Below are 19,295 nucleotides of genomic sequence, written 5' to 3'. Positions count from 1 at the left end.
AGATGTTGTCTTCAAACTATAGAGCATAGAGTCTCTGGCTGCACCTCCCTCTCTCAAGTGTTTGTGAAGGTCCCTTTTGAGGTGCCCCCTGGGCTCAGCCCCCCACGGCTGTGCCAGTCATCAAGCCACTGCAGAGCTGCCTCTCTCAGCAAAGGGGAGGCATGACAAGCAGTTGGGCAAAACCCCTCAGCTGTCTGTTTTCTTTCTAGGGCTTCAAGGAAACAAGTTATAAACTGAGCCATATACTACAAAATACTACAGCCTTCAATAATACCACACCTTTGGCATCGCTCAGGGCCCTGCACCTCCCAGTGCTGCAACCACTCTGTGCATTCAAGTACAGCATTATTTTATTTCCTTCCCAGTAAAAGCACTTTAAAAAACAACAACATATGGCTTGTAAAACAAAGTGGAAAAAAAAATACCACAAGAGATATTAGCATCAGTTTAACCGAGAATCTCTTGCTCAGTTCTCAGGAGTTCAGAGAACTCAGTGGTTTTTTGACAAAAGATAATGTTAGTGGTGTAGGTTATCTGCACTGCTGTAGCTATTGGATCAACACTTCTCAATCTCTGGGTCACAAGTAGGTCATAAACCTTCATGCAGCAGTTTGCAAAACAACTATCCACAAAGTAAGATTTTTTTTTTTTTAAAGATATGCATACATTCCTAGGTATGGAAAGAACTAAACAAAATCAGCACTGGAAAAATGATAATAATTCAAAAGCTTTGCCTTATTTTTCATTGAAAATGATAACTACTGTGGCAGCACTCTACAGTGCATTTGTGATTAATTTTTTTCCCCCAAAGAGAAGTTAGGCAATTCTCAGATTTTTTTCCAGTAAGTTTAGGAGGACACATGAATAAAAAAAACTTGAAAAACACTGGTCTAGATGGCCTCATCATCAGGGCTCCCTGTCTGAAAAAATCTAAGAGTCGCAGATTCTCACCAGGCAGATGCTGGAGATCTTGAACTAGAGGGAGAGAAGAGGAAAATTGAGATCACAGATTTCCACTCATGTTTAGTTTAGGATCAATGATACAAAGTGTACAGAGGAACCCTTTATTCTGTATTCAGAGTATTGAGAAATGTGAGAAATACACATTAAATATTAGAAATTATAAATGAGTCAGCAGAGATAGGATGAGGAGTACTTTTCCACAGCTGAAGCTTTGCCACTTCATCCAGACCAGGAATGAAAGCATCATTATGGTCAACCACAAAGGCCATCAGCTCTTGCTGGAAAGAGCCCTAGGCTTTGATTCCCGCTGCATGTATGCCAGACATAACTTCTTCATATGAAGTGCAAAGTCCTTGGACTCTGATGCCGGACTGCCTGAATGACTAGGCCACGGTGAATCAGCAAGCTCTCTCCTTAAATCTCAAATATGTTTCTTCAGGAGAAATAGGAGAACACCCATTCCCACCCTCATGACCAGAGCAGCTTCAGGGACAGCACAAGACGTGAGCTTGAATGACCACAGACTGGCAAAAGAATTGAGCTTTCGTTTTACCTATGTCCTTTTGTGGCCACAAGCTGCTTTCTTCCTTACTGGCATTCCACCTCATGTTAGCCAGCTTTGGAAATCTCTTTTTTCTCTTCGTGAGGACAAGGGAACACCATGAGTTTTGTTGACACTGTTAGAACAACTTCCAGTGCTAAACTGTGTTTATGTCATTCTGCACCCACAGACACTCCAATTGTCTCCCAGTGAAAACGAGCTTGGTTTTGTTTCTGGTATTGAACCGATCATACTAAAAATTGATTCATACTGAAAACTTCAAAACATATTATAAAAATCCACTTTGAAAATTCAGAAACAATGATTTTCAAAAGAAATACAGGGTCATTATACTCATCCATACTGCTCCTCCCTCCTCGCTGCCATGGGAATTGCAGTGAGTGAGGGACATGCCACTTCGCAGCTAACCTTCCCATCACAAGAGTCCTTACCTACAGCATGCTGAGGGGCTGAGATCCAGGAAAAGGCAGGTTTACAAAGGAAAAATAAAATCTCATCTGACTGGGACTTGTTATAGGAGGCTGGAGAGGAATAGAAGGGTCCAAGCAAATACCATTTTCATACATCGTAGAAGGAAGACAATCAGTCCGTGACAGGCATGGGATTGCCGTCCTCCTTGTGATACTCAACAATACAAGTATGGTCAACTGTACAAATGCCTCAAGATTTGTTGATACCTTATTGCCTAGCCAAGGAAGAATCTGGCATTATTTCTGAAGATGTGTGCTTTGTTACGCAAATAATATAAAAAGAAAGGGAGTTCCAGAGAGCAACATAAATCAAGAGGTTCTTTTGGTACCATCAGAGTTAAAACCTGTAACTTTAATAGAGAATATTTCAAGTATTATCTAGCAGACATAATCAGACTTTGGTTTAATTGCTCCCTTTGTGAAAAGACTTTATTAAATTAATTAGCCAAGTTATCTTCTCAGAGCACGATCCGTTACTAGTTCTAAAATTATTGATCTTTTCAATTGGAAGTCATTGTTCAGCATCAAACTGGGTTTTGCAATTAGCATGAACTAGCAAGCTTAATAAAACTCAAGGACTCCTCTAAGGACCTAAGAGACTGCAAAATGAAAATATTCCTAAGTATGCTCAGAAATTACCATTATGCCTAGTCATCTTGGTCCCAGGCAAGGAAGGCAGTAAGAACTTAAGTAACTATTGACGGCACAAATCCCAAGTGAGCTTACTATGAAAAAAATTCTCTTTTGTCTTGTCCAGCTGACATTGACTTACATACTAATCAAGTTGCATCACCAGGGGTCTCCATTTTGCCCTCCAAGCTGTACCTCGCAGGAACATATATACAAAACCACAGCATTCCCCAAATCACACTGACTCTGTGTTATTTTCTCACACTCTACTTTGGAAACCACTAATCACAAAGTCTTCAGCTTCTGCACAAACAAAAAGTGATCATTACCAATTGACAGAGAAGGTGGTGTATAAAATAAGAAAAAAGCTTCCTAAGCACCCACAGATTACACTGAGTGGAAAAGCCTATTAAAATAGCACTACCAGCATTCCTAACAATCCACACAACTACAAACAAAAAAAAGGAAACCTGACTCTAAATTAATACAGGAAAAGTAAAACTTACACTTGCACAATATCATTTAGGAAGTGGAAGAGTTAAAGCAATGAAAATTGCTGAAAAAATAGTTACCAGTTACCAGAGGAGGGCACAGCAGATTTACAGTGATATTCCACATATGCAATTTTTCATTAGCAAAAGGAAGTTAAATTTACACTACAAGGTAATTAACACAGGGCCCCCCAGAGTTCTCCCTCTCCTTGCTCTTCTAAACTATTTTCTTTGCCCTCACTTCTTTCCATGCTTCCTCCATTTCTCCACACGTGCCCTTTCCATAAACAATGACAGATTGGCATTCAGGTGGAATTGAGGCCTTTCAGGTAATTTTTTCCTACCTTAATTTTAGTAGTGTGTAAGTTTGCATGGTGACAGTAGGACCCCAAGTGGTATTGGCCTTAACTTCTACAAGAGAGATGCACAGGCTTCTTTCTCCTTAGAGGAGTACCTCCCTCCCAGAAAAAACTCACCAGAACATCCAAACCTTTCCTCTTGACAGCCAATGCCTCCGAGTTTTCCCAGGATACACATTAAAACACCCAGTGTAAAACTGCAAATACGACATCAAGAGGTGAAACAATAAATAAGGCATGCATCAAAGCAACATACCTGTTGTTCAAAGATAACAATAAAAGAACTCCTGATGTCCCAACTTGACAGAATAACTTCTCACTTTGATCTTGCTATGAATTGGTGCAGAAGATCCTCTCCCCAGCGGTAGGGATGGGCATGGACCCTCCATTAGGGCCGAAGAGGTCTTGGCACAGGCACAAGCTCCAGCAAAAAGCCTTAGGAGGTAAGTCCTCTACCTACAGGGCACTCGTTCTGACCTGCTCCTGCATTGCTGAGTGGGCATTCTACCTGCACCTGCGCAAAAAGCAAAACTGGAGACTGCAGTATCAAAAGGCTATGCTGCCATGAAAACAGTATAGCACTGAGCCCAACTCAGTGGGAGAAAACTTCATTTTCTACAATTCCTGATTTCTCATTATTCTCTATGTGGCAAGTTAGGGGTTTTTTTTCTAGCCGATATCAGCTTGAATTTGGGTGAGCTATGTATCTTTATTTCACAGGGATTTATACATCTGCACATATGGTTCATTCATTACTGGAAGGGGGAAAACAGTAAGATTTTTCGGCAGTTGAGAACAACCAAACAGCCAAAAAATCCTGTCTTTTGTAAGCATAACAATCAGCCTTTTAGCTATACACAAACACAGAGCTAAGAGTTGTTTCCACTATTCATAAACAGCTTGTTACAGCATGTAACTTCAGGACAACATTGCTGTTCCTGCCTTTTTCTCCAAATAGAGGACAGTAAGGGATGTGACCTGCACACTCAACTGTTGATTTATGCTGTGCTGACTAGGAGGAACTACACTGTCAGCAAGACAATTTCTCATGATTACAGTGTTTACTGGTCTCCCTGAGACCAGAAGTCCATGTTCTGAATGTAAGAAGAAAATCTGTGAACAGTTCAGATACAAGACATAACGTATGTATAGCATGTACAAGCTAAATGCCTCCTTTATGTAAAAGACAGATGACACATACTCTAATTAAAGGTTAGTCAAGGAGTATGATGACTAGAGGCCAAACATAAGAGATGATAATCTTGATTACAGGTTGGTCAGACAGATCAAAGTAATAAATTGGCTCAGCGTTCCTAGAAACAACATTGTGAACTTTTGATGAGAAGATTACCATGGCCTGAATTCCTTCTCCATCACTTGAAACTTTTTCTTCCCTTTAAATAACCCACACAATTTAGACACTTGCTTCTTATTCTCCTCCTTCGACCGGTGCTGAAACACTGAAGTGGAATGAAATGTTACACAGTGAAGATTAACCTTGACCTGCCAAACTCAACAATAGCTTGAACCTTTCCTGGCCTGTGCTTATCCATCCTCTCCAGGGTTGCAACCTGCACCTTCACCATACTGCTGTGACTCACTGCAGCTGAAGAAACTCCTTCCCCTCCATGGGCTGCCCTAGGCTCTTTATTTTGTTGTCCTCAACTTCACAAGCATCATTTCAGCCTGTCCTGCCTTGCCTGTGTGCCTTACTGAACTCCTCCACTGACTGTAAGCCACAACTCCTTGCCCCTGAGCTTCTCTTTTCAGCCCACACAGCTGCCTCTCTCACACTCTCCCCATGTGTTAGCTCCACCGTAATCACTGCACGCCTCAAGCCATCTCCTCCAGGATCCCATCCGCGTAGCTCTCCTCCAGAGCTTCCTTGAACTGACCCAGACCATCTTTTCTCATCTCAGTCCTGCTCCACAGCAGTTTCCCTCACATCTCCAACCGTCATCACATCCTTCACGGTGTGCTAACACATCCCACTGACACTTCTTACACAAGCATAGAGCTGATCCATCCCTCAGCCTCAGAAGGGAACCCCTTAACCCTCACCACCCTGACAGCATGCTCTGCTGCTCCACATCCTCCTGCCTCCCACCTATGCTCCTCAAACAGCTCCCCCACTCAGGAAGCCTTATTTTCCCATGCACACCTCAGGCCTCTTCATGCTCAGCCATATACTTCAAACCCTTTGACCATCCAACTCTAACGTCCTAGGACCACAAGCCTCTCTATTCCCCTCCTCCAGACAAAGTGCCCCTCCTTTCCACGGTTTCCAGTGAGCTTCTGTAAAGTCCCAGGGTTTCCCCCTGACCCACTGTAAGGTCATAAGCTACTCCACTCATTTTCCTGCACGCCTTGCTGTGAGGATCACCCCTGTTCTCCCACCTCCACAGCCATGGCTCATATCCAGCATCCAGCTGCCCTGCATCCCAACAACTGACCAGCCTCCATTGCTGTACCTGCCAGAAAGAGAGGGGGGAGGGGGAGGGAGAGGGGAATAGGAACCATCTTCCCAGAAACTGATCTCTAGACCTTAGATAAAGAATGGCCTCTGATTACCCTAGGTTTTGGGAATGACACCTAACTGAACTTTTTTCTCATGACCTCTTGAAGCAAGCATGATATTTGCATCAGATAACAGGAAGCACGGTATTGTCTTACTAGCAACCACTCCACCATATAGCTTCTGTTCTAGGTTAAGCAGACAAACAGCAAGCAAAACAGGGATTGGAAACTTGTTACTGTCTTATTTTATTGGGATGGTATAAACTACCTGTCTTTACGGATAGCAGTTATGTAAGGATGCTCAGAGAATGAGTACTTAATCTAAAAACAATCAAAAAAAAGTTACCAGTTTTTATTTAAAGGCTAAAGAGAAAAGTACAGTGCAATAGTTCCCCCTACTGACGGCACAAAATCAAATTATTAATCAGTGTTGTTTCCTGGGTGGTCCTCAAATTACTAATTTAGTGTCCCGATGTGGTACCTACACAAGCTTACCGGTACACAGTAAACCATGAAAAAATCTGCTGCCTTAGAAAATGATGAAAATTTGCCAAATGGTAAAAAACAAAATTTGACAAAACTCCAGTTGATCCCTAAGATTCTTTATCACGTATACAAAACGATGGTACACAGTCCTATGGAAAGATTATAAAGTGCATGTGAGTGTATGCATTCTAAATGAAATACCAGGATATCCATCAGCAAAACCAGAAATGTAAGTGAAGTACAGCTGTATAGCTTCCTCTACTTGCTGAAATCTTAAGGAAAGATAGCAGGTCTGAGCAAAGACTTGCCAAACTCTGGCTGTATTTGGGAACTGACCTCCTCGGACAGAGAGCAAATCTGACATTCAGTCTGGTCCCCAGTTCCCAACAAAAGTCGGTGAAAATATTGTCATTCTGCTGTAGTGTCAGCTCTTTTGAGCCAGCGGCAGCTGAGTTAAATCAGAACCAAGAACAGGCACTTTCAGAAGTCAAAATGCAATTTCGGACTAGATGTGCGTCTGGTCATGAACAGCAACAGAAGCATTCCTTCAGCCTTATACACCTAGCTTTTGTTTCTGGGTTGTAAAGTTAACGTGATTTTGCACTGTGCTCATTTAGAAAAAAAAAAAAGGGGTTGAAGAAAATCCTCTAGTATGTTACAACCTCATCTCACTTGAAAAGGGTAATGAACAAATACGCAATGATACAACATAAAAGAATAACAGAAATAAATAGTCTGCTGAAATATGTACCAAACCACACAATTCTATAAATCAGGATTTTGCAAACTTCTGTTATGATCCTGGCTCTCTGTATACAAATACACCTGAAAGATTGCTAAATGGTATTAAAGAGAATGCCAAATCTCCTTTCCAGCATTTGTACAGTGAATATGTCTACCCAGCCACTACTCAGACATGGGTCAGCTGCTGACACCTGTATATGATCTTTTAAAAGTTGCCTGTGTATCAAAGCTTCTCACCTCACTTTCAATTCCCCGTCTGCTCTCTCTGGAAAATATAATTACACATCAATAGGGACATGCACCTTCCTCTTAACTGCATCTCCAGCACCTCGCTTTTCCACTTGAACACGGTTTCATGTTCCTCCCAGTGCACAGAGAGTGTAATACCCATCAGATGGCTCCCTGGTGGGTTCTGTGAGCATCCCCTCTTACTCCAGGTTTGCACAGCCTGGCGCAGAAAAACCTTTCTCATGATGGGGGTTTCTGGTAAGACAAAACATGACAAATAAAACTACAGTCAGTCAAAAGGACCCTCTTTACGGTAGATTGCAACTGCTTCGCATTGCACCACTCAAGCTCTGTGCTGAGGTCAGATGGATTTGAAACGGTCATAATTTAGCATTTTCCACTCACTTTGGTTTTAGCAGCATTGCACCTGCTATTATAGAAATCCTCTCTCCAGTAATATACTTCTTTAGGGAAAAAATACTTGGAGCATGTCTCTGTTGCCATAACCCTTGCTGTAAGAATATTACTTACAGATAGGCAGTTGGATCGCTAACTCTTTAGGGTGAGGACCAAATCTTTTCTCTTGGAGTGAAGCTCCGGCACCCCAGGCAATACGTGAAGCGAGGGATGCTGTAGGCAGCGGGCCTGCACCGCCGGGCTCCTCGCAGGACGCGCTTTGCCCTTCGCCTGCTGGGCTGTAGCAGGGAGCGCGGGGAGGCGCCTCTCGGCTCCCCCCGGCACGGCGGGCCCAGGGCCCCTGCCCAGCCCACCCCCCCGGAAAGATTTTAATGCTCATTTATCGTCAGGAGACTTAAAAACCTCCCTCCTCCTCTGAACTGTCCTCGCTAATCGCCACGACTTCTGTTTCTCCGGTCCCGTTTCACACCACCGGAGTGCCCCGGGACGGCGGGGCGGGGGGTGCATTGCTGTGGGGGTTTGAGGCGCCCGGGCCCGGCTGACGCACAGGAAGGCCGCTGCCGGCAGGCCGGGGGCGGGCAACGCATAAAGCCGAGCCGCCGCCACCGCCGGCAGGAGGGAGGGAGCCGCCGCCGGCAGCAGGGCTCGGCCGGGACCCGCTGGCGCAGGCAAGTGGGGCGCCCGGGGGGGTGGGGGGAAGCCGTGCCCGTGCCTCGGCGGGCGGGAGCGGGCCGGGCGCGGGGGAAGGCTGGCGAGCATCCCCGGACCGCTCGGCCGGCATCCCCGGACCGCTCGGCCGGCATCCCCGGACCGCTCGGCCGGCGCTGAACCGGCAGGGAGACAAAAGCAGCAGCGTTTAAGCGAGCACTGACGGGGGAGGTCGAGCAGCTGCGCTGCCGACGGTGCAATACTCGCCTTGGACCTTCCTGTGCATCGCCTGCTTCTGCCAGCTGCCCTCGGGGCCGCCCGGGATAAACTGCAACTCTCCCAGCTTTTTAGCTTTCCGTGCGACTCCTTTTGCGCAAAGCGAAGATATGTGCCAAAAATCCCATTTACACGCTGTACCCGCGTGCCTTGCAAGCATTTATGCATCCCTGCACGACACGTAGGAGGCCTGAGGGGGTTGCAGCCTGGACTAAATCTTCTTTTTCTCTCTTTAGATAATACTATTAAGTTTTCTTACTAATCTTTTTGGGATAGCATAATCACCAGAATCACCAGAAATTGCAATTAAAAGGCCCATTGAAAGTGAACAGGCTTACAAATTTATTATTTTATTTTTTTTTTCTGGGTATGAGTTATTAATGCATCGTGACTTGGTTCTTGGATGTATCTCAAGAAATAAGGTCTGTGATTCTGTGTGACTGTTGGTATGGAAACAAAGACAGTGAAACACTCCTGTGCATTACTCCTTCCCCACAACATAAAGAAACGAAGTAATTGTTTAGGCAATACTTTTTCATCTCTGAATGAAAGTAATAAAGAGGAGGGAAATGTCACTGGGCACATTTCCACTGACGTTATGTAGTGTCTTTCATACCACACACAGAATCATCCCACCCAGCTTTTGTTAAGGAGAAACTAAAACCTGTCACTTTTACTTTTGCATGAGTAAGTACTCAGGGCTATGTTACACCTTGACATACTTAATCCTTTTTTTTTTTTTTTTTTTTTTATTTTTCCCCTCTGACTTAAGAAAATGCAAAATGAAAGACCACAGGATCAAAGACATGATGCATTCTCTACTTCAAACTGCTGACATTCTGAAACTATGATTCAGAATTAGAAACAGAAAAGCTGCTTATAAAAAAATCTACATTCTATAAAAATGTCAATTTTTATGAAATCTCGTCTTTGTTCAGGAAAAATTTCTATCAAAAATGTTCAAACGTGTAGTATGTTGACCTACTGCAGTGCAGTCTTTAGCCCATCACTAGATTTTGTGTAGTTTGTTAACATGAACAAATGTCCTGACGAAAGGGAAGACAACCTCTAGTATGGGATCAGGGTGTGGGCTGAACCCACCAGAGGACTGAGATCCCAGGGCGCAGGCCCTAGAGCACCCCTCTCCTCTGCTCATCCACCACCACCTGTTCTCAACCCTCTACAGCCTGGCATAGCCTACCCTGGGGCAATGTTTTATCTTTAGTCTTTTCTGCACTGAAAAAGTCACAATGAAAATGGTGGTTTCACCAGTGGGATTAATGACGATGTGGTGCAACCCCAGAGTGCCAGTACCAGAAAGGTAATGTTCTCCTAAGGGGAGAGAGAGTCGCTCAGGCTGAGGAGTCTAAGTAGAGAGCCTGCTCACCCTAAACAATCTCTTTAGTCCATGGAAAAGGGCAGGTATTAATTCAGCCCACCTAAAACCTGGAACAACCAAGCTTCTAACTCCAGTATGTCAGTAAACATCCAAAACTTGGGATAGGTTTTTCTTCAGTAAGAATTTCAGAGCCTGTCATTGGGTGACACTACTTTTGCTTCTCTTACAGTTTTCCTATGACTTTGTGCTTCTCCACTTTTTTTTTTTTCTTTCTGTAACATCAAATCTCAGAATTCTATGGTAATTAAAAATGGAAAAGATGTACTAGATAAACAATTTAGAATATAAAACAAACAGAAGATGTGGGGCTCTGGGAACAGCACAATAACATACAATCATTATGGCTTTAGGAAAAATTTGAGTGGTATGAATTCACTAAAAAGAGAGTTGTTTTTCTACTACTCTTTCATAAAAATAGTTTTACGTGGATTTGAAAAGTACAATCCTAAGCTATATCTCTTGATGAGAGATGCTGTGTAAATTTCCCTGCTTTATAAGCATCATACAGTATCCTAAAACATTTCCATTAAAGGAAGGAAATTGGCAGAGGTACTCATTCAAGTGCAAGAGCTAGAACCGCTTTTAATGGTCTTGCTCACTTTTCTCCATCTTCCTTTTAGCTGACTAATTTTAGTCAAGTACTGTCTCGTTTGAAAGAATAAAACAGGAACATTAAAGTATATAAGAACTACAATGAAAGTATGCACTTTGGATTATTAATTTATATTCACCTTTCAATGGCCAAACATGTTTAATATTTCTTTTGCAGTATGTCCCAATGGAGTCAAGTTCAACAACTGGAAATAAAGTTTTTGGAGCAGGTAGACCAGTTCTATGATGATAACTTCCCCATGGAAATCCGGCACCTACTAGCACAATGGATAGAAAGCCAAGATTGGTAGGATTAAATTTACTCCCTCTCATATGATTTCAGTCATGAACAATTCTTTCATTATCTGGCAGATTTTAGGGTGCTCCTTTGTGAACTGTGGAGGCACTCACACTGCAAAAATAGTATTCCACTACTTACAAATTTAGCCCATTGAACTGCCAAAATTTAAATTTAAAGAAATGTCTGGAGGTGAGGTTTCATTTGAACTTAAACAAAATCCCATAAAAATGGTCTAACAAATTAATGGTGTTAAATATTTTTCATAGAAAAAAAAATAATGCAAATTGGTTTTCATTGGATACATTATACATTTACCTCTTGCAGCATAAAATTTTTCACTTGTCCCATACTGCACTTAAAGCTGTCTGGATATATAATTTTGGGGAACAAGCCAGCTATTTGCAGGAACTGTTCTTTAGAAGGTGAATTTATGCACAAATTTGGATTGAGTTCACTGGATAGTTATCGTAAGAAAATTCAGAAATAAATGCCAAAAAAAAAAAGTTTATATTAGTCATACCAGGAAGAGACGTCTCCATTTTTCAAGATAAATCTGCAAGACTATTGGAGGACTATGGTAAAACAAACAAAAAAATCTGCTAAGGAATAGAATCTTTCCTTTACAGCTCAGTGGTTTATGGGGCTGTAGCAACATGGGAAACATTAAAATCTCCTTTTCACCAGACTTAGCAGGGCAGATGTGGGGGAGCAAAGAGAGAGAATATCCCAAGGACAAGGATGCCATGCAGTCCAAAGTCTATCTTCCTGCATTTTGCTTGCTAATGTTATTGTCCTTCATGTACCAAGCTGTTGCATAAACAGCAGAGCCAGTAAAGCCTGTTTTTGTGTGTGTTTGCATCCTTTGTCCCCTACATACCCTTCACCAGTAGCTTCAGAGTCTTCCTGTATCCCCAAATAGTTTGGCCAGTCGAAGGCTCATCTGGTGCCTGGGGTGAAGATACGTATCTGCTGACTGGCCATCTGGCTGTTACCTCCTGGAGCAAGTTATTACTGCCATTTTCCTCAGTGGAGGCACTAATTTAGATTCCTCCCCTCTACCAACTTGCCAGTTTTCTGTGAAATTTGTAAGAACATACTATCTTTTGGACTTTGAGCCCCCTGTCTGCAACTGGGCAGCAAATTCAGAAATTTTATCTGTGTGACTGACAGAGAGGGACAGTATGCATAAACTCCATTTCCTCTGAGAAGTAGGCTAAAATTATTTAAATATTCACTGCACCAGAGACTAGAAAACCCTGGTTGTCTCCCCTCAGGCTGCCTCCATAGCCTGTGCTAACATCCTCACCCTGTCTTTGTAGCAGCATATCTATGTAAAAATAAATAAAGGGATCATAAAAACAGTTACTCACAAACCTCTAACTATATGCAAGTCACCATATATTTAAAGCCCTTTTTTGCTCCCTAGATTTCTGAATGGATTATAATTTTCTGTGCAGACAGATTTGTCACTTTTTACGACATTTTAAACATGCGTGGTTCTCATTCATTGATTCTTTAGGGAGGCTGCATCTAACAATGAAGCGATGGCAACGATCCTTTTACAGAATTTGCTAATACAAGTGGATGAACAGCTGGACCGGGTTTCACAGGAGAAGAATCTTCTCTTGATACACAACCTGAAAAGAATCAGGAAGTTGCTACAGGTGGGTGGTTACTTCAGATGACAAATTGGATACTATTATTGGTTCCTAAATTAGTGCCTAGCCTGTTGAACGCAGCTTGTTCCTGCGCACAGCTCAGAGCTGTCCTGGTTGCTGTAGACTCCAAGCAGCTATGGGAGGACCAAGCCTTCAACAAGATAATTCAGAATAATAATTCCACTGACAGTTACTCTGCGGAACAGCAATTCACATTTTAATACACGCTGCTCAGATACAAGTGACATGACTTCTTAGTTCTGTGTGTATCTGTGTTGCACTGAGCTCTTAAAAATAAGACTGTATAGTGCTTATAGAGATTCATGTTTATTACAACTGTAATTACCACCTTTCAGACACATACAGGTATTTAACTGTGGAATAAAAATGCATAATTGGGGCTTAACGCAGCACCCTGAAAAAGGAACCCCTGTAAATCATTAACATGCTTGCTATTTTATGCTTAGCTTGGATTATTTGTTATGAATGGCTTAAAGGATTTTCCGTTAGGCTTCTGCAAAATGATATTTATTTTGATTGGCTGAATGTTTCTCTAATAATTGTTTATCTAAGGCAAGGATTCTCAGAGTTCCACTTCATTAGTCACCTACTTCCTGACATCTATCTGTCTTCTGCATAAAACAGATATACATCTGAGTTTATATGAAAGTTTGGGGGTTTTTCCTCTTCTTTGATGGTGTTTTCCATGAGTAAATGACAAATATATTGCTTGCAAAGCATGTTCTTTTTTCAACATATATATATGTATACACACGCTGGTCTGGAAAATCTTAGCGTGACCTAGCCAATTATTTTGTTCTCTTTACGGCTGTGTGTCTTTCTATGCTTTATCCCTAATGGTGGCCTCTTAAAAAGGTGACAGTATTTCCATCACTACTACTTTTTCTTCCGGTGTTATGCAAGAAGTCTCATGTAACTTGGTGGTGCTTTTTGTTTCTTTTCTGGTTTGCGTAGCAGCACTATCCATAATTTCGGTATTGCTCAAACACCAAATTTACTTAACTGCTTATGGAGTTAACAACAGAAGAGTTAATCCTGTTATTTTTGTCGTAGTCTTGGCAGACTTTGCCACAGTAGGGCTGAGACAGAGCCATATCCCCTTCCTAAAGGAATTCTCCCACAGTAACATACACATGGAAAGAGCACTTCAGGGCACTGAAACAAGCAGTTGCATTGGTGTATTCTTGGCTTAAAAGATCGTTCATTTTTTATTATACCATCACAATGTGCATGGAGAAGGACTGGTACAGGCTCTACAAAATTAAAGTCTCCCACTGTTCCTTCTCTTCAGACCATTTCTTTTATTCTAAAATTTTTACCAAAACTTGAAGTGGCAGCTCTGCATGCTCTATGAAATTTGGCATACTGAGACAAGTAATCGGGCCTTGGGCACACACGCATGACTTTACATAACAGCCAGTGTGAAAACAGCCAGAATGAAAATAATTTTCTTTAAATCCTGGTGTGTTTGGAAATTATGTTATGATGTGCTTCCTGAAGAGCACAAAGCAAAGGAGGCTTATTCCAGAAAAGACAGAGAAGGACAGTTTAAAGTGAGTTCTGATTAAGTGGTTTTTCAGGTAGCAAGGATCTGAGTCACAATTCCAGAACAAGCCAAAATGCTCAGGCATCCCCATGACATCTGTACAGCTGGGTTATGGTCACCATATAGTAGTTACAGCAACAGCAGAGCCAGCACCAGAGCTGGTCTTTTCCTTCTCTAGATAAAGCCACAGTAAAGGTCCACGTGGAGTAGCCTAAATCATCATTTCACTTGATTGCTGGCTCTGAAAAGAAACGCCACATTGCAACATGCACCAACTTGTTTTCTCTATCACCCTGTAGCACTGTAAGGCCCTGATGTAGCAAGCTTCCTCAAGCAGCAAGGTCTCTCTGCTCCCTTGGGGTGCAGAAACCTGCAGTCTAAACCATTATGAACTTCTTGAGAGGACGTGTGTGATGCTGGAATTATAGCACTTCTTAAAAAGGATCTCAGTCTTGAGCTTTGCAGTAAAATGTTTCCAGCTGAGGCAAAAAATAAAACAACTCTCTCTGTCACTAATAATGCTGGCCTTTGATAACCTGTATTTAGATAAAAAGCTACTAATTTGGTTTCAAAATACACATACGAACCAACAGACACTTTCACTATTAGAGCTCGTCCTGATTTCTTATGACCTATCACCCATAGTCTATTCTGATTTCTAAAATAATTTCTATTATAATATTATAATTTCTAGAGGCTGGAGTAGGACCAGACTCTTGCAGTGGGGTTTTGGTTGTTGTTGTTATTATTATTATTATTATGGATAAGGCAAATAAACTATATCTTAAGAAATCTGTGACAGGTATTTTGGATTTTTGTGTAAAATATTATGTTACAACTTCTAATTTTTACAACCTAGATAAATGCATTTTCAGCCAAAGTATGAGCTGCATGTTCTATGGAGCTGCACAAGCAGTGTCCTGAGCTTCAGCTGTTAAAATTGTTTATTTATTGATTAGGTAAGTACATGAGGAAAAAAATGCTGTAGTAATCAGCTGACATCCTATCCTTGTTATTAACTGTCAAGTATTATTAATGGACTATGAACTACATGACACAGCATGGATAGCATTCTGCTGTAACATCCTTAAATTTGAGTACACAAATCATGTAATTGTGGGTCTAATTTTTTTAAGGCATCACTGATGGTATTTTATTGCTGAATATATGAGAAGTTTGGAACTGGGCATTTGGATCCCCACCCACAGCTGGATGCACTTGCAGATACCAAACTCTTGCAATTTGAGCTGGTTTGTGACCAGTTGTGACTCAGTTCCCTGAGACAGCACCAGAAAAGGGTGACTGATGTACACAGTACAGTGCCATGGTCCCTTTTGTCCCAACATACCACCTAGAGAAAGGGAGATGGGAAGGGTACACTGTAAAACGAGCAAGATTTTTCACTGACTTTGATGGAGGAAAGACAGAGTTCCTAAATAGGAGAGGAAGCTGCATTTGTAAATATCTTTTAACTTCTGGTGACTCTGCGAACAGCTCTGGTTTGATTTTCTCTAAAGATTAGTTACCCTGAGCCCACCTTTATCTCTGCTTTGCTCTCTAGCGTGAGCACTTCTTTGAAATTTTACAGTTCGCTCCTCTTCCTTCCCTCTATACCACACACACACACACAGAGCTGTTCAGTATGTGATCTGAGTGCAGCATTGTTCATTATTTTGAGCCAAATTATGTTGCAATATTAAGTAATATTTCAAACTAGATAATGCTGGAAACCACCATTTATCACAAAGTATTTGGGGTAGTATGTTGAGCTGTGGTATAGGTTCCCAAGTACTATGACAACAGCAATAGCAAAATAATTAAAACTAGAGAACACACAGGAACCATTCAGGAGCAATCTGTAGTTCTTGACAAAAGTCAAAATGAGGGATTAATGTTTGATTAGAAATACAACTAGATCGTTACTGAAGAGCAGCTTTAGAAGAGGAATCAATGCACACTTCACAAAGGGCTTGTGCAGCTGTCTGCTAGACAGCAAAGGAGACTCGTTAGGATCAAGATTCCTGGTGCTGTCACTGAATCTAGAGGGGATTATGCCTATGAGTTACCAGCACCACAACCAAGCACACCCCATCTGAAAGATCTCCCTGACATTCATTTTTGTTATAAAATGGAGAAAACATTCTATTCTGAGCTGCACCTGAAACATCTTTATGTAAACATCTTAGTTGCTCCATGAAGATAACATGGCAGTAGTGGAAAAAGTGACAACTTGATGCCTATACTTGCAATACAAAGCTGTGGGCAATCTTAGGCACTGTGAAGGGCAAAGAGCAGAAGTTCTAGCAGGAAGATGGGTCTGCCTGGCACCCTTGCTTTTAGGCCACAGGAGCCATCCCTATTCTCTCACCGTTAGAGAAATAACTATGAATGTGGCATTTCTGCTCAGACTGCTGACATTTCCAAAATGGTCTTGAGGCAAAAAGAAACATTGACCAGGAAGCATGCAATTTGACAAAGTTATAAGCACTTGAAAATAGTGCTGAGAAACTTAGCTAAGCAGCTGAGGTTACTGCTAGCTCTCAGTAATTTGCTTTTCTATATATTTCTTGTTTTCATTGAAACACCGCTTCTTGACATTAAGCTGGTATAAATGCATGTATTATATTAAAAGCAGGGTCAGCATTTTAGGTTAAAATCCTTCATATTTGCTTCTTACATTATTATTACTTCTCTAGTCAGTAAATTGGATTCATTTTTATAGCAGAACAGCCTTTTGTTGCTGTGCTTTTCAGTGGGAGTACAGTCACTTGCTAAGGTTAAATTCTCTGTCCAATCTTCCTACAGAACTACTGCTCCCGCCAGCTGCAGCTCTGGAAAAAGATGAGGAGAGAAAATGTTTGGAGGCAGTGGGAGAGAGAGAGGGGAAACTATGTCTATGGTTCGTTTTCCTGCTTAAAACCTAGATGGAGAAAAGCAAAGCAGATTAGTCACAAGGAGATGGTTTGCACTGTTGCCAAGACAACAAAACATAAAGGGCAGATGTTAAGCTCAGAACTGCCTAGCACTTCTAGGAATCAAATTGCAGATGCGACAGTCTACATGACTTTAGCCCGTGAACAATTACATCTCAGTTTTCAGAGTAATGTTTTTAAATGACATTGTACCTGTCCCTGATGTAAGCTCCTGTGCAATACATGAGTAGATTTAGTACACAAAGATGAGTGGTGAAATACAGAGACGCTCATGTAAGACAGGCATTGTGCATGTTCCTGACTCACATGCCAAAACTTTTGGCTAGGGGAGAGCAGCTGGGCTGCAGCGCAGCAGGGGAGCCAAGGCAGGGGAGGCTCAGAGTAGGTTGGGGATTAGAGATGGCCACCGTACCCCAGTGTCCCACTGCTCCCTTTAGGAATGGTGCTGGTGGGTGACTGCCCATCGGTCTCCAAGTAATCCAGTGATGCTCATCTCAGGGATGTTCTTCCCCCCACGCTCCAATTTGGAGCACTCAGCAGGTACCTGCTAGACAAGATGTAGCTCTGTGGGATGCAGCCTGGCCCATGTGTGGGCTCAGGCGAGCTCCCAGGAACTGAAGAGCCACTGGCTGTGCTGCGCAGCTACATCTGGAAAAAGCAGAAATTCCCAGAATCATCTTACTCATAATTGAAGCTCTCATTTATGCTCTAGTCTCAAGATAACTTTGAAAGCAATCCCTTCTCATTAATGACAACAAGCATCTGTGTCACATCATTGTTTACGGTATTCAGGGGAAAATCTGATTACATAAATCTTCCTTTATAAAAGTGAAATAACAGATTTCAGGAATAAGAAGAAGAACTGCTCTGCTCATTTACCATTGAAGCCTGAGTTAATGAGTATACTGTGTGCTCTGGGGAACAATTTGCTATAAATTATGTATATTCATGATACTCATTTAATACTCACAGCAGATTCTCAGGTATTGGTGAACTTCACCCACTCTCCAGCCCTGCCAGAGCCTAAGATGATGGGAGCGAGAGCAATGGGGATTCTGCCTGAAGAGCAGGTCTGTGTGCACACCATTAACACCTTGAGCTGTGCTTACAAAGGGAGAGGTCAGGCAGAATCTCCAGATTTGCTGATTCACACCAACCAGTTATATCAAAACAAGCTTTTGGAAGCACTGTAGTTATACTATGGAGTTGGGAAATAATATTTTAGTTACATTTCTTTCTCCTACACAGTCCTGTCTTTTTATGGAAAGATCTGGAATAGCATCTGAAAGTATCTTCTGTCATCTTAATCAACATATATTATTATAGCACTTCTTTCCATATAAAACTCACCCTGTTTCTAAGTAGTACAAACAAATAGCATCTTACTTTACACAATGGTACTTAAAACAGTAACACACTAGTGCATTCCTGATTCTGTTTCAGGTTCACAGTTATATTGCCCAGCTTCTTTCTATCTGTAATGAGAACCGAACATCTTTGTGCTTCTTCAGATAGAGCTAAAATGAACATATAAAGGTTTTTTAGTTCAGGCAACCGTTTACACAAGTCACTGTACCAGAAAGGTACACGCACGAGGGATCCTAAGACTATTTATTTCACTACATCAAAGAAAATGGACAAAATAGCATTAGATCTGAAATAGGACATTCCAGTTGGTACTTAACCAACACTTCTAATAAGCACTGTGCTGAGAAACAGTTGAAGAATGGAAACATAGCCATTGATGTTTAAGTTGCAGTTTCCTGTTAAAGCTTACAACAGGGTGAGAATGGAACAAAATAGAGAAAGTTTCTGATACACCACAGAAGATCAATTCAAAATGTTACTTACATGTATTTAGAACACATGTAACCTGGCAGATCAATGAAGCAACAAATCATAGTAGGAAATGTGTTTCAAACCAGTATGTCCTACTGTCTAATACAATTGAGATTGATTTTTCACATTACCATCTTGGCCCCAGTGAGTTTTCCTGTTCAACCATTAAAGCTGTTTACAAAAAATTTTGGTGCACAAAGGGGAAACCCCACACAG

At 41.8% G+C, this 19,295-nt stretch overlaps 2 protein-coding genes across 4 annotated transcripts in view; one reads left to right on the top strand and one right to left on the bottom strand.

The window, feature by feature from the left end:
- Positions 1-19,295, bottom strand: part of MYO1B (myosin IB) — a 171,678-nt gene that overhangs the window by 143,862 nt on the left and 8,521 nt on the right. The window contains exon 1 of one of the 2 annotated variants that reach the window (XM_074910657.1): positions 7,465-7,684. The exons of the other annotated variant lie outside the window; for it this stretch is intronic. The gene's annotated coding sequence lies outside the window, so the exon portion shown is untranslated. Of the gene's footprint in view, positions 1-7,464; positions 7,685-19,295 lie in introns of those variants that run through there. 2 annotated transcript variants of the gene reach the window in all.
- The window catches only part of STAT4 (signal transducer and activator of transcription 4), a 43,107-nt gene continuing 32,255 nt past the window's right edge, over positions 8,444-19,295 (top strand). For both annotated transcript variants that reach the window (XM_074910663.1, XM_074910662.1), the window contains exons 1-3: positions 8,444-8,535; positions 10,960-11,088; positions 12,602-12,746. In XM_074910663.1, the coding sequence (XP_074766764.1) occupies positions 10,961-11,088; positions 12,602-12,746 (273 nt within the window). In that variant the 5' untranslated portion in view covers positions 8,444-8,535; position 10,960. The remainder of the gene's footprint in view (positions 8,536-10,959; positions 11,089-12,601; positions 12,747-19,295) is intronic.

This window comes from Athene noctua, chromosome 7 (assembly GCF_965140245.1).
Source record: "Athene noctua chromosome 7, bAthNoc1.hap1.1, whole genome shotgun sequence".
Taxonomy (NCBI): Eukaryota; Metazoa; Chordata; class Aves; order Strigiformes; family Strigidae; genus Athene; species Athene noctua.
Note: the sequence above shows the minus strand (reverse complement) of the source record. Positions and strands in the feature narration are given on the sequence as shown.